At 39.2% G+C, this 16,002-nt stretch overlaps 1 protein-coding gene across 2 annotated transcripts in view; it reads left to right on the forward strand.

Annotated features, from left to right (window-relative positions):
* Positions 1 to 312: 312 nt before the first annotated feature.
* CERS6 (ceramide synthase 6) overlaps positions 313 to 16,002 on the forward strand; it is a 373,746-nt gene continuing 358,056 nt past the window's right edge. The window contains exon 1 of one of the 2 annotated variants that reach the window (XM_029605674.1): positions 313 to 757. In XM_029605674.1, the coding sequence (XP_029461534.1) occupies positions 588 to 757 (170 nt within the window). In that variant the 5' untranslated portion in view covers positions 313 to 587. The remainder of the gene's footprint in view (positions 758 to 16,002) is intronic. The other variant, XM_029605675.1, reaches the window with a different exon arrangement.

Here is a 16,002-nt window from a genome sequence, read left to right on the forward strand (position 1 = left end):
AAAACTATAATATCAAAATATCCCCTACCCAATGTCTTTCTTTTAACAAATTTTATAAATGTTATTCAGAAAAAAATAACTATGGACTTAGGTTGAGACCAAATCCAGATTTACAGCCAGAGATTGTTCACTTTCTCTTTAAAGAGCATTCACGTCTACTAACTAGCCTGAAGTGAAAGCAAACGGGACAGGATTAAAAAAAAACAAACAACAAAAAACCTTGGCCAACGAGAAAACTGTGTTCAGTGACCAATCAGGAGCCAACTAGAGCAGCCAATCACAATGGGGCTTACATCTGAAGTTAGGCGGAATAGAGTTGGAGGTTGCTGGCTCTTCTCTGTGAAGAATGCTTAGCTGCGCCCCTTCCTGCTGAGCAGGGAGAGAGGAAGAAAAGGAGGCAGGTGCTGGGCAACAGCAGATTGCTGTGCTCCGGGGCACTAAGAAATTCCTCGTCAGAGACCATTTCTCTGTGGTACCGGCTACTGCAGCAAAACGCAAGAAAAAAAAACAACAGAAAAGAAAATCGAAGCGAGATAATTAATCACATAAGTAAGCGAGAAAGCGTGATAAAGGGAACACAAATCAAGATGGCAGGTATTTTAGCCTGGTTCTGGAACGAGAGATTCTGGTTGCCACATAATGTAACCTGGGCTGATCTGAAAAACACCGAGGAGGCCACTTTCCCTCAAGCAGAGGATCTGTACCTGGCGTTTCCTTTGGCATTCTGCATTTTCATGATCCGGCTTGTCTTTGAGAGGTAAGGTTGAGTCTAGAACGTCCTGCCAATGCGGGCTGCATAGGTGGTGCCGCATACAGAAGCGTATATTTTCACGTGCAGTAATACAAATTACGTTTTCTTTTATCAAAACGTGATGGTAGCGCACGAGCAAATGATTCAGAAATGTGTATTTTATCCAAGTGTTTCCAATCCATATGGCAAGTAATAGACCAGGAGACTAAATCAGTTGCCTTCTATTGCTGTCGAGTTTGTTTTATGGATAGCTTAGTAGACTTGCTCACACAGAGACTAGATAGTTATAAAGATTGAAAGGTTTGCTAAAGTTTTTTTTTTTTTCTTTTTCTGGATCCGGTTCCGTTTTAGGTTTTTTTTTTTTTAAATTATACGCAGTGTAACGCAGTCCGGCTGCACACAGTTTGAGTTTATGCTGTATTCATTCATGGAACAAAATGTGCTCAATAGTGTCACTAGGAGGCGAAATCTCATTGTGAAATTTCAGCAGTGCTTGACTGCTTGGACTGGAACAATTGCACTCGTTTGATACTGAACGGTTGATGTGGTTGATACATTTTTATTGCTGTAAAGAGGTTTGGATGTCTGCTGCAGCTGTAGATCTGCCTTGTTTATAAATTACGTGAGAAGTATCACTTTTGGAACCTTTGCTATATTCGTTTAAACATTTTACGGTTGATACATTTTGTCTTAAATGTTTTGAATCTGTATCTTGAAATAGTGTTTTGAGAACTGTCCATACACGCAGTTAAAGGATAACAGTGGGGGTGGGGAAGAAGAATCTAGGCTTCATCCTTTATGATTTTTCAGATTTATAGAATGTTAACGAATATTCTACATATACATATACACGCTAGAGAACTATATAGATCTTCTCTAGAAATCACATGATCTTTGGCAGACTATTATCTTTGGCAGTCTATCATTAAAACCCAGCCTCTAGCCTATATTAGGCACCGCTCATGTTAATTATGTTATTACCCCCATATATCTTAATCCAAGTTAATTCGACCTGTTCATTGTAAGACATTTACTTGTCGTTGTTGTTGTTTAAAATGTAAACCGAATTGATCAATAATTTTGTTATTGGAAAGTCGGTATAGAAAAATGCTAAATAAATAAATAAATATTCATGGCAAAAATTATACTGAATATATTATTTTTTTGTCAATTCTTGTCAGTTGTCCCTTAATTTTAGTCTTCAATGGTTTTATACATTTTTCACATATTTTCCTCTTCTAGAAATGTCACCAAATTATATTTAAATATTTCTTAAAGCAAATGGAATAAAACAGTATTTGTAGGATCAGCAGATACTGATTTACTATAATTATATACTTAATGTATATGCCAGTCAAAGAATGGATTTCCTCTTTTTTTTCACACTATTTTTTTAAGTCTAGTTGGCAAGTAATACCTGAATATTTTTGTTTGTTGCGAAGACTTGTAAATGGATGCATTTGGCTGCTATTTGGCATGTTTTTGAACTATCAAATACTTATTTGGTACAGCAAGAACAGTGGTGTTGCACACAGGAAGCAGAGCCATCATAGGCTTCTGTATGGAGAGTTTCACTCATTGTCTGGCCTAGTCCTCCAATGGGTAGGGGCCTTCATTTTCAATTTTACTTTTTCCTGGTGATTTTAATGTTAGAATATAAAGAAATCAGTGGAAAACTGAAGTTTCCACTGACTTTGCACCTGTGTGTTGTAACAGTCACACTTCCTTTGATTTCTCATTATTCCTCTAATTTCTCTTTGTTCTAAATGTTGAAATTCCTAGGCAAACTAATAATGAAAGTCCTTTACAATGGGTTATTCATTCATGCCTCAGCTGCTGGTTGCCTCAGTCTCAATTAGATTTATTCTTGCTCAAAGCAGAAGTGAGACTGAGTGGTTTTTCTTTCAGAGAGTGGCTGTCATTTTTTATTTTTTCCCATTTAAAAATCATGAACATATGACTATGCCGTCATCTTTGCTTTCATTCATTCCATTGAACTGGCATATGGAAAAAGTGTCGGAACAGATCACACAAGGTTTCATTTCTTAACGTTCTGCCACTCTTAAAGAGACAGTACTGCAAATACTTCAGCACATTGTGGCACTTGTCCACTTAAAATAACTTTGACAGACCTTACGTATTGGCAAGTATCCAACAACATTCAACATACATATTCTTCCCCCATTCCTAACTAATCTCACAGGCATACACTGTACCCATTTCTGCACTTAGACCAATCATTCATTCTTACACACCACTATACCTTTTAAAAAGTAAACAAAAGTAGCCAAAAGTACCCTGGAATAAAGCATATATGTATCTTTTGTTATTTTAAATTTACATCTTCTCTCCTTTTACTAGTGGGTGGTTGGCTGTGGACCGAGGTCTTTGGAGAGCGGGAAGTGGTTGTGGGCCTCTTCTTACAACTGCGTCTGGAGGCAGAACAGCAGCATATTATGGTGGTGATAAAAGATCTCAGGATTGCAATATATTGTCCACAGTGACTTCAAGGTTTTTTTTTCCTGAATGGCAACTCCTAATGTGGAACCCAGGATTGTGGGTACACAAGGGCTGTTGCAATAATCTTGGAGCTATTTTTTTTTCTTAAATTCCCGAAGCAGTAAGCTAATGATATGCTAATATATTGGGAGTTAAGTGTATAAAAACTGTAAACTTTCTGTTGGCACAAGTCGAACACAAATTTTAACTAGGTAAGGAAGTTGAGGCATCCCTGACGGGCTATCAGGGTAAGGGGCGGAAGTTGCCACCATCGCTTGCCCGAGTAAATACTGATTTATCCTTCTATCTGGCAGTGCGAAGCAGCCACCAAGCTAAGATCACCAATTAAGTTTTTAAACCAGCAATTATATACATTCTAGGACCAGCTGAGAATCATCCCCTATTTTTGTTTGCTTCTTTGGTAAGTTTATCCTCAAATTCTCTTAGCTTTTCTTATTAAAATTTTACCCCTCATTCGCCAGTACCTATGCCCTTTCCTATTTTCTTTATTAGAACCTACTTTCATTTTTTTTTTTAAAGGATTCCAGTTTGACTTTAAAAGCCTTTTTCACAACACCATCTATTTTATTTATTTGTACTTTATATTCCCCTGTTTCCAATAAAATTGTTCAGTGCATTTCACAGTATACACTGGTAATATAAAAAGCACACTAAAGTAATATAAACATGATTACATCAATAAAAAAAAAATTCAAAAGCTTAAAAAAGAACCAGAGGGCAAAGTTAAAAATTCACTCAGATGCCTGAGTGAAAAGCATAGCTTTCATTTTTTTTCCCTGAAAATCAAGTAATCTGCCTCATCCCCTAGTCCACCTGGTAAAGAGTTTCACAGCAAATGAAAAGATTCTAGTTTGCATGTTTTGTAGTTTGTACTCTCAAAAGGATGGCATGGAGAGCAAATTATGTCCCGAGGAATGCAATAGATGTAAGGCAATATTAGGGGCCCAATAGGGAAGCAAGACAACAGGAGCCTTCATTGAGAATTTTAAACTGATTTCTTTGGTAGGCAACCAGTGCAGTTTTTCAATGTAAGTATAATCCTATCACTAATACAAGTGCCTGTAGTAAGCCCGGCTACTGTGTTTTGAACTAGCTGTGAAACTCTTCATAAATCCTGTGGCAAACATAAATACGGAGAATTATAGTAGTCAAGTTTACGAAGCAGTAAGGCTTGCACAACAGTTCAAAAATCTGTTTTTAATATATAAATCTTTAGTTAACTATTCATTCTCAACTTGAACAAAGCTGACCTATCTCTTTACATTATGGTTTTAAAGTTACTTGAATTTCAATGAACTTTAAATCTCAAGCTTTGATTAAAATAGGCAAGTTGAAATTGCCAATTCTCAAGTGAGTCAGATTCGAAGGTAAAGGAGATCTTCTGCAAATTTTAAAATCAGTCTGTTTGAAGCCATCCAGTTTACAGATTCAAGTAAGCTGACAAGTAAAACCTAAGGAAAACTCCCATGAGGATTGTAAGATAGGCAAAATAGTAGTATTTTATCAGCATACATATGGTAAGAAATGCCTAAAGATGATAAATCTTTCCAAAAGATCTATAAATGTATGTTGAGAAAGGAAGCAAATAAAGCAGGCCCCTAAGGGATGACTGATTTTTAGTGATGTCCAAGAACATCTACCTTCATCCTCACCTGATGCAGTCTGTCAAATAGAAAAGAGAACTAGCAAGTACATTATCACCTATCCTAAATTACCAAAATTTGCAAAATTTAAAATTTTGACTGTCAAAGCAGTCAAATGCAACCAATATATCTGATTGTACTAACAGTACAGCAGTACCCTTTCTGTCATACACTGAAGTGAGTCCATTAATGAAATCAGAAGTGTTATCTTTTGTAGAGGGTCCAGTTTAAAACTCACAAAGAAGCAGGCACTGCTAGGGAGCTGGTCCTCCTGTTCTTAGCTGGTTTGAAGTCCCACCACCCCATTCTCGGAAGTTCAAGAGGACCTTCTCAAAGTCTGAGGTATTTTCTTTTCTAGGTATTACCTTAATAAAAAAAAAAAAAAAAGGTTGAAAACCAGTGTTACCATTTGCTTGCATTCAAGGGAATCTTTACCTTTTTTTTTTTTTTTTTTTTTTTACATGAAAAATAAGGTTTCCAATCCCTTGTCATTCCTCCATTTTTTTTTTAAAGTTCCCTGTTTTTCCATATTTCTCTCCCCATTAGAAAATGTTTAGCATCTGCAAACTGTGATTTTTCTGCTTCTGACTGTGTTCCCATCACTGTTTGGCAGAATAGTAAGCAAACTAATATGGGAGTAGAAAACAAAACTGTAAATTGGTTCAGAAAATGGTTGAGCAACCGAACTCCAGAGAATGGTGGTGAATGAATCCATTCTGGAGAAAGTAAAGTTGGGGAACTTCATTAGGATACCCCCAGGCTCAGTTCTAAGGCTAGTTTTCTTCCATATCTTTATTAGTGACATTGCAGAAGAACTTGGAGGAAAAATATGTGCTTATATCTAGGCTGCTGACATATCTTTTCTTAAACAGGAAAGAGACTTTGGACTAATTTAGATGATCTGAAGATTGCCAGGTAGTGTATAATAAAGCTAAAGGGAAAGTTAAGAATATACTAGGATGCACACAAGTAGAGGTATCAGGAAAAAAAGATTATGCCCTTGTGTAGTCATGATGTAGCCTATTCATTGCTTTTTAATAAGTGATTTGTAGCTGTATAATATAGCAGTACAAGCAGAAGACCACAGCTTTAGGTAAGAATACTTGGAATAAGGCCTGCAGAGAATTCAGGCAGATCAGGATGGCACTGGACCTGAAGTTAGAGAGAGGACAAAGAACGGCCATACATACAATACAGAGATGGTATGATCGCTTATGGATCTGACTGGGCCTCTAAAAATAAGGAATTTGTGTACTCCAGAAGTTTGTTCTAAGGAGAGTAGTAGCAGGCTATCATAGTTTTGATAAATTGTCCTCTCTTTGGGTTATTGCAAAATGTGTAGGTACATTTCTATGCAGACTTTGCACCAGCTGTCAAAGGGAAAGTATATTTGCAAATTTCCTTTTTGAAAACTGCCTAGGGAAAAAGTACTTACAGAAATTTGTACTTCCCCCCCCCCCCCCCCTCAGAAAAAAAAATGCACCCAATTTTCAAAATGCAAAACTATGTTCATTGTTTTCCCTGATCTAACGCCACCTCTGATCCCATCTGCCTGTCCTATAGGTAAAAGTAGGTATCTTGTGGATCCTAGCAGGTACTTTTATCCACATTCAAGATGGGTAACTTTCAGACAGCCTTTTTGCCCCGATAAATAGATATTTAAAATTACAAACAACTTTTTGGAAAATTGCACTCCCAGGAAAACCTCCAAGAAATTGAAGCCCATGTAATTCAGACTTGTTGATTGTACCATAAAGTGTCTGAAATCCCTACCTGATAAGAACTACTATGTTTGCTGGCTTGTGGGCGGCCACACAAGCCAAGCCAGCTCACTCACCTCAAAGCTGCGTCCCCCCAAAGCACGGCAGGATGCCACTGATGCGTGACTGCCACTGCTCCTGCTACCTTCCGATGTGCCAAACCCAGGCAGATTTAAAAGGCTGTGGTGGGGAAAAGCTGGTGGCGCCCTCAGATATCAAACACCTAGCCCTATAAAGGGCCGCCTCCTGCCTCTCCCTCACTGCTTTAGCAATCGGTCTCACTACTTAGGGGTATTTATTTAGAGGCGCTTTTTAGACCGGTATTCATGGGTGCATCATATCGGATAATAAAGAACTTGATTGAGGTACATAGTGACGGAGATGAAAGTTGGAGAGGGGAGTAAACAAAGTTTGTAGGGAGGAGGAAGACTAAAGGCTTGAAAAAAAGCAGGAGATGGGGGGGGGGAGATGTATTAGGGGATGACAAATAGAAAGGAAGAGAGGAAGTGTATACAGGGCATATGAGGGGGAGGCTGGGTGGGAAGAGATGAAGGATATACAGAACTGGGAGGGGATGATATAGGAATAGTACATTATTAGAGCATAAATGGAGTAGGAAAAGGTGAAATAAATTCATTATTAGAGCATACAGAGGGTATGAAGGGAGTATATATAAAGTACATTATTCGGGCATGTAGATTTAACATTATTCAGGCAAAACAGATTTAGGCAAAGATTAAGTGATGGGGGGAAGGCTATGGGGAAGGGTGGATGGCTAGGGTGAGAGGGGGTGAAATGTTCAGGGAATGCTTGTTTAAAGAGCCAAGTCTTTAGTTTTGCGGTTTCTTTTTTTTTTTTGGGTGGATGGCTCTAGTCTGGGGGCATGGTGTTCCACAGAGTAGGTCCTGCAATTGAAAGGGCTCGCTCTTTCGTAGAGTTAAGGTGGAAGGTTTTAGGGGAGGGCGTGTGTAGGGTTCCTAGGTGTGCTGCCCTGGTTGGGCGATTGGGAGTAGTGAAGTGAAGGCTGTCAAGCCAGTGTATGTTACAGTTGTGTATGGTTTTATGTATAATTGAAAGAATCTTGTATAGGATTTGGAAGGATATAGGCAGCCAGTGGAGTTCTTTGAGGACTGGGGTGATGTGTTCTGTTTTGCGGGTGATAGTATTCTAGCGGCGGCGTTTTGCAGCATTTGGAGTGGTTTAAGGGCTGAGGCGGGGAGGCCTAGAAGCAGGGAATTGCAGTAGTCTATTTTTGATAAGATTGTGGCTTGAAGAACTGTGCGGAAATTGTGGAGGTGAAGGAGAGGTTTCAGTTTTTTAAGAACATGGAGTTTGAAGAAGCAGTCTTTTAAGGTTGCGTTGATAAATTCTTTTAGGTTCATCTGGTTATCGATGGTTATGCCGAGGTTGCGTGCATTTTGCTGGAAGGAGGTTGGGGGGGGGGGGGGGGGTTGTTATTGTGTGTGGAGATGATGATAAGCTCAGTTTTTGCTGTGTTAAGGGCAAGGTGGAGGTTGGTGAGGAGGCAGTTTATTTCATTGAGGCAGTTTTCCCCAGGTCTTGAGACTTGGGGAGGGATTCCTGGATGGGAATGAGGATTTGGACATCGTTTGCATAGATAAAGTGGGGGAGGCCAAGGTCTGAAAGCAGTTGGCAGAGGGGCAGGAGGTATATGTTGAAGAGGGTGGATGAGAGGGAACGCCGTGGTTAAGTTGGTTGGGTGTGGATTCGGAGTTTCCAATCTTCACTATGTAGTGTATGTCTTCAAGATAGGACTTGAACCAATGTGGGCTGTTCCTGATATGCTGATTAGGTTGTTGTGGTTAATGGTATTGAAGGCGGAAGAGATGTCAAGTAAGGCGAGTTTGTAGGAGTGGCCATGGTCTAATCCTTTGAAGACAGTGTCTGTGAGGGAGAGTAAGAGGGTTTCCGTACTGAAGGATTTACTGAAACGGAATTGTGAACAAGATAAGATGTTATGGTTGTCTAAGTGTTCTGTGAATTGGGTGTTGACGTGTTTTTCCATAACTTTGGCAAGGAGAGGAAGATTGGATATGGGCCGATAGTTAGATGAGTCAGTGGGGTCGAGATTGGGTTTTTTTTTTATGATGGGTTTTATTACTGCCTGCTTTAAGGATTGAGGGACTTTGCCACGGGAAAAGGAGCAACTGATTATCTCAGCCAGGGGTTTGGGAATAGTGCTTGGGATAGATAAGAGATTTGGTGGGGATAGTGTCGGATGGATGTGAGGAGGGCTTTAGATTTTTTTTAGAACGATTCAATTTCTGAGGTGGATGTTGTGTCAAGAGTCTAGGATGGCGTTATACTTCATAGGAAGAGGGTGTGGGGTAGCGTAGCAGTATTTTTGCAAATTTATCATGGAAGAATGGGGCGAGTTAATCACATTTGATTTTGGAGTCCTCACTGGTGGGGGGGGGGTGATGTTTTGGTGAGGGCAGCTACATATGTGAATAGGGCTTTGGGATTGTATTGGTAGTTATGGATTTTATCTGCATAGTAATCGCGCTTTGTGTTGAGGATGGTGGATCTATAAGTGTGTAGTATGGATTTGTATGAAGACAACTGGGTGGGGGAGGGGTCTTTGCGCCAATGTCTTTCTTTTAGTCTAAGGTCGTGTTTAAGTATTTTTTTTTTTAGTTCGGGGGTGTACCAGGGTTTTTGGCATGGAGTGAGTGATTTATCTTTTTGGATGAGAGGGGGCAGAGGTTATTGGCAATATTGTTTGTGAGACTGTTCCAAGTGTGGAGAGCGCTAGGTCGGGGTTTGATAGGTCTAGGTGGTGGAGGGAGTTGGAAACTGCAGTGATTAAATCATCGTCTTTGTTGCAGGGTTTCCTAAAGTGAATGGTATTGCAGTGTTTAGGGAGGAGTGTGGGAGATTGCTTTTATGAGTGAGAGGTCTGACCAAGGGACAGGTGAGCAGGATGGTGGGTTGGGGGAAATGTATGCAAGCGTTAATGAAGATCAGGTCGAGCGAATGTCCTGCTTTGTGTGTGGGGAAGGTGATAAGTTGTTTGAAGCCTAATGTGGTGAGGGAGTTTAGTATGGATTTGCAGGAAGAGGATGGGGGGGGAGTGACGTTCACATGGAGATTGAAGTTTCCCAGAATGATAGCTGGGATGTCGATGTTCAGGTTATCTGTTGTAGTAGTAGAATTGCTGCTTCAGGAGTCTTCATCTTCAGCCTTGTCCAGTTTTGCCTTACTTTCTCCAGTACTGACCATAGCCTGTGACCCGACCTGCCCCTTTTGCCGCCTGCTTTGAACATAGCCTGACTATGTAATCTCTCGTCAGCCTTCTCCAGAGACTATCTCCTAAAACCAGCCAGCCCCCAGAACCAAAAAGCCCAACCTGTGGGGAAAGTGGCTGGTATAGGTGAAACTCCAGTCTAATCTCTGCGTTGTCTTCTGACAGTTGGTAGTGAGGACTTATTGGGCATTTCCAGTAGGTAGCGTCAACCTCACTCTAGCGACAAGGGTCCGCAGCTCTTAACAAGAACTTTCAATCTGAATTGGGGGGGGGGGAAGAAGCACAGTTCCAACCATTGGTTCATTTTATTAATACAATCGGCAATCCCAGAAGAATTCTGAAATTTGGGCACCTAGTGAGACTCTAGCTTGACTTAAGTATTTTGTTCTGAAGGCCATATTTTTTTACTAGACATTGAAAAGATGAAGCAGTTCAGAGTACTACCAGAATGGAACAAGGTCTGCATCACAAACCCTGGACAGGGGATCTTAAGGTACTCAAAATGTATTTGCTGGAGGAAAGAAGCAAAAGCAAGTATATTATAAATATTCAGCAGACTTCACAGGATGATGCAGTTTTCCATAGAAAAAGGACTGGGGAGGAGGGAGGTTCAGAAGAAATATGAGCGAGTACTTCTTTTTTTTTTTTTTGCACACACAAGTATCTTTTTTTGTGTAAATCTTTATATTGAAACATAACAAAAGGGACTGTGCAGGAGTCATCCTTAACAAAACAAACAATATCACAATTATATTAAATGCCATCAAAACCAACAGATTATTCATTATATTCCTGTCAGTAACCTCCAATTACTTAGCTGAATGAATCACCTGAGATGGCCACGTTTCAGAAATACTTCCTTCGTCAAGGGGATCATGTCTGTCTGTCCTGTAGTCTTGCCGGTAGTAAAAGGCACTGATTAATGCCATTAACTACATTAAACCTTTTCCTGCTGAAACATTTAAATTATCCATGTGATACAAAATGGACCAATGGAGGCTGGTCTGAATGACGTCATTACAATGAGGCCCAATTGAGTTCTTCATATAAACCGAACATGGTGACAGAGTATAACTTATGTATCCAAAATTTGGATATCATGCTTTCAGACTGATAAAGTACAGTGCGCTCCAGCAAGCCCCAAACCTTGGTTGCTCACTCGCTGTTCACAACTTGTAATCATTGTCACATAAATGACGAAGAATTAAATATATAATGGTGTTATTTAATTCTTCGTCATTTATGCGATAAGGTTAACCTGTGTAGCAGTGGAGATTGTGAAGTACTAGTAATACAGATCATAGCACAAGCAGGAAAGCCTAATAGACTCTTCCCCCCCCCCCCCACACACACAGTTAGCGAGTACTTCTTTTTGAGGGGTAGATTGTCTTATCATGACTAGCTGTGGTTAGTTGAGTCTTGTCCTATGTTGGTGAATTTGATCTTGGCGAAAATAGGAGGTGCTTTTGGGAACGTACTCACCAGGTCTTCAGATCTCCCAGGGAACGCCCCCTCCATACATGCCTGCTATTTGCCTGTAGTCTGCTTTTTTTTTTATTGAGAATGTGATTTATGCTCGGAATAACCTACTAGTAGGTTATTCCAAGAATTTAACCATATGTGGGTCGGATACAGAGGGCAGTGGTAAGCACATGGTAGAGAGTCTGGGTTAAGCAACTGGTTTGGATAAGATGTGTATGTGAGGGAATGTAAATTGCTTTCCTAACATTTGGATAACTGGCCACTAGAGTGAGCTTGAAAAAAGCAAGAGAGGAGAGGGTGTCACTCTGGGGGAAGAACCTGCCGAGAGTTGAAGTGTTAGAAGAATGTGATCTGCAAGGCCAAATGGGATTAGTTGGGGAAATTAAGAACGGCATAAAGAAAGGTAAACTACTGGTTACATCCAGTCAGAGAAGCCAGGGCCAGGATGCTCAGAAAGGACTCCTGCAGGAGCTTAAATAGCAGTTTGTAGTTTGTTGAATCAGTCCTAGGAGGCAGGTTCTGAAGAGTTAAGGAGTAGCTCTTCTTCCTACATGGCACAAATTGTGTGTTTTTTTTTTTTTGAGGTGGTGGTAAATATATTTCTTGACTTAAAAAAAATTCTTTTTAAATGACAGTTGCAGTTCTTGAAAATTCAGACAAATGCCTGTTATTTGCCAGATGCATTTTGGGTGAATCAAGCCATAAGTCACTTGAAGCTTTTAGCATACTATGGGGCATTTTATTTTCAGTTTTTTTATTTTATTTTTCTTGGGAAATTATCAGTGTTCAACACATTTTTATCCTGTTTTTTTTTGTTTGTTACAGTGGGCATTGATAAATTCCTGGGAAAAATAAAAACTGAAAATGAAGATCCTTAAATTTGCTATATTCTATTGATAAGATCAGAAGAACTGTAATGTTTTGCAGGCATTAATGAAGAAATAAAATCTTATTGTATTAAACTTTTTGATGCATATAATTTTCTAACTGCAGAGTGCAGATTGTAAAATATAAAGCAAAATGTTAATGTAAAAAAAAATATATATATATATATATATGCGCACACATAATTATGTAGCCCAGCTAATTGCATGGATGGAAAAGAGGGCTTCAACTCAAAATGTTCGCTCACGCTTGGACTAAAGCTTAAACCACCACTTTTTTAGAGCACTTTTTTCCAAAAAGGGTGTACCTCTGTGACTAGCCTCAATTTAAAAAATGCATGACTCGCCTCAGCAGTAATTTGTGACTCAATTCAGTGAGGAATCCTATTTACCTTCTAATAATTTTATGTCTGAGACAGAGAAGTAGGTATTACATGTTCAGTAACGGGTATAATTCATTAGTTTGAAACCTTTATTGGCCTACCATGTAGTATTTCTGTTTTATGAACTAGATAAATGTCTGAATCAAGTTCCACTACATTCCTAAGAAGTGTTTCAACTTGTTTAACTAGTTTTCAGTCTCCTGAGTTTAAAATACTTTTAACTGTTGTGTCTCAATCCATGTTTATTTATTTATTTAAAACACACTTGTATGCTATATATATTCAATGGTGTCCAAAGTGGGTTATATCAATTAAAAAATGACAATACCTGAGCATTCATACAACACCATAAGTTAGCAAACAAGCATAAAAGTAATTATATGCATAAAACAACTATTGCATAAAAGCCTTTCTAAAAAAACCCCAAAAAAACCAAACTATAGTAGCATAAGTTATCTCTTAAAAAGCTTTAAACCATTCTTGACTTGTAACATTGCTGGTAAGGCATTCCACAGTATGGGTGCAACAGATGAAAAAGTTAGCATTCATGTTTGCTGCAATTTAGAATTGCAAGTTCCTGGAATGTGCTACATTTTTAACTGAGACAACCTCAACTTCTGGGAGGGAGCATGATCACATTCTTCAATTAACAGGGATTGTCAGAATGTTACAATTTATGTACTAAAACAATCTTAAATGTAATTTGATAATTAAATGGCAACCAGTGTAATTGCCTTAATACTGGGGTAACATGCTCATCAAGTGTGTACCTGTAACTACTCTAGCAGCTGCTTTTTGGACTAGATTTAATACCTGAAGATACTACTTTTGTAAATCAACAAAAAGTCTGTTGCAGTAGTCTAACTGTCTGATAGGAACAGCTCGAACAACTGATCTGAAAATTTTCTGAGGGGAGTATGAACTGAAGGGGACGTAGAACTTTTTTTACTTTGAAAAAACGAGAGTAGAGGAAATCTGCCGGATATGAGATTTAAATAATAGACTAGAGTCTAAGACTGTCCATAGAGTACGGACCTCAGAAACAATTTGCATTGTAATATTATAAAAAATCAAGTTTGTTAATCCCTCACAAGGTGGCTGCTTAGTAATCCATAATAAAATCTTTGAAACATAGAAGTGACGGCAGAAGAAGACCAACGGCCCATCCAGTCTGCCCAGCAAGCTACGCAGTTTATCCATTTTTTTTCCCCCTTTTTCTCCCTCCCACCCGTCTCTATTGGCTTCCAGCACCCTCCGGCCCCAATTCCCTTCCACCCCTCCACCAATGCAGAGAGCAGCGCCATCCTAGTGAACATCCAGCTCAATCAGGGGTAGCAACCACCGCAAACAGCAGGCCACACCCCTGCCCCTTACCCACCCCTGTTTTGTTTGCTTGTTTGTTTTTTTTTATTTTTTGAGATGGCAGCCCTCCATCCTTCCGCTCATCATCAATTTATTCATGCACAACCATCTAGTTAATAAATGTAAACTTTTTCAAACAAGTCTTTAGGAAAACAGACAGACATTACAGGCAAAAAAAACCCCCTGAATATCGCTAGCATAAATAAATAACACCTAACATATGCAAAACGTGACCTTTCAGTTGTAACTAAATATTAAAAAGCACTGACCGTGTAGAACCTCAGTGCTTGCCTGCATTCAGTGATCTCCAGATCAAATAGCTCTCCTCTAATTGGATATGCTGCTTCTTATTTTGTAAAAATTATATTATAACCATGATAAAACAAGTTTGGGGTGGGGAAAAGGGTTTAGACAAATTACTGGAAGAAAAGTCCATAAACCACAATTACTCTTGTAGACTTGGGGAAGCCACTACTTATCCCAGTTAGGAGCATGGTCTTGCTCTTTGGGATCCTTGTAGGTTCTTGTGCCCTGAATTGGCCACTGTCTGAGACGGGATGCTGGGCTTGTTGGATTTTTTTCTCTGGCCCAATATAGCATTTCTTGTGACTCTCTCTTCTCTTTGCAACCTTTCTTAACATGGCGCTCTCTGCCTCCCTTTTCAATATATACCATACTTCTCATCTCTGTGTAAACTACTTGGTGGTCTAGGGCATAAATTGTTGTATATATGCAGTTTTTCTTTCTGTCACTAATTCCATCACAGCAATGCTTTCCAATATCTGAAAATTTACCTGTCTTCAATAGAAAAACCTCACCCTCGGTTCTCAAAAAAATTGAGATAATTTACCTTACACAACGTATAGATATTGATGATTTGCTCCAGTTCCTCTTTGGCAATCACACCTTTAATATTTCTTCCAATGTTTGCAACCTTGAAGTGACACTAGAGTCCAACTTTAAACATGAGAGCACACATCTACCAATATGTTTCAGAATTCAGTACAAAATACTAGCAGTTATTCATAAAATCATCTCAAACAGCAATTCATAATAGCTAGGCACTGCATTTCATGTATACACTCCTAAAAACACTGTGATCATCAAACAAAAACTTATTTGCTGTCCATCAAGCATACCTTGGAGGTGAACATGCAATCTCAGTAGCTGGCTCTTTCATTTGGAATACTATGCTAGAATAATCCAGGCTGATAGTAGATTTTCAAATCTTTAGAAGAGCTTAAAGACATGGCTGTTTAAACAAACCTTTTTTTTGCCAGTTTATAGCATTACTGGATGGTAATGGGAAGACTTGATCGTCTGATTTAAATCACTGCAATTTCTTTTATATTTGAGTATGTCTTTGTATTTGTAATATGCAATGATTTTATACATATTAATTTGTAACTTGCCACTATTGTTGGAGTGGTGAGTGAGATGTGTTTTAAAATAAAAATTAAAAATCTTGGCTATCCTTGCTGCAAGGCGGGGAAATATATGTGCAAAATATGTAATGTATTGTTTATAGAGATTCTTATGATTACTTAGGACTGAATTAAAATATTTTCTGTGATTGATACGCACAGATTGTAACTTTATTGGTTGGGAGAAACTGAACTTGGCTTTCAAGCAGTCTCCAGTTGTATAATATATGTAAATGGGGCCCTTTAATACATTGAAGCAAATTGTCAGAGAGTACAGACTTAAAGAAAATAGATTCTGGCACTGCCTTCCCCTGTTTGCCCTTCCCTCCCCTCAGTATCTTGAGATCATATCAGCTAGGGAGTAGGTGTGGCAGCTCAGGTGAGAGAAGAGAACCAGCACCAACCATGCACAAGTGCTGGTTATACTGGGGTGACTCTCCTGCCTCCTGACTTGCTGGAGCTGTGGAGAGATTGGGTGCTGTCCCTTATCATTCCCAGCTCTTCTGTGCTTCCAGCTGCAGCATG

This window comes from Rhinatrema bivittatum, chromosome 6 (assembly GCF_901001135.1).
Source record: "Rhinatrema bivittatum chromosome 6, aRhiBiv1.1, whole genome shotgun sequence".
Lineage (NCBI taxonomy): Eukaryota > Metazoa > Chordata > Amphibia > Gymnophiona > Rhinatrematidae > Rhinatrema > Rhinatrema bivittatum.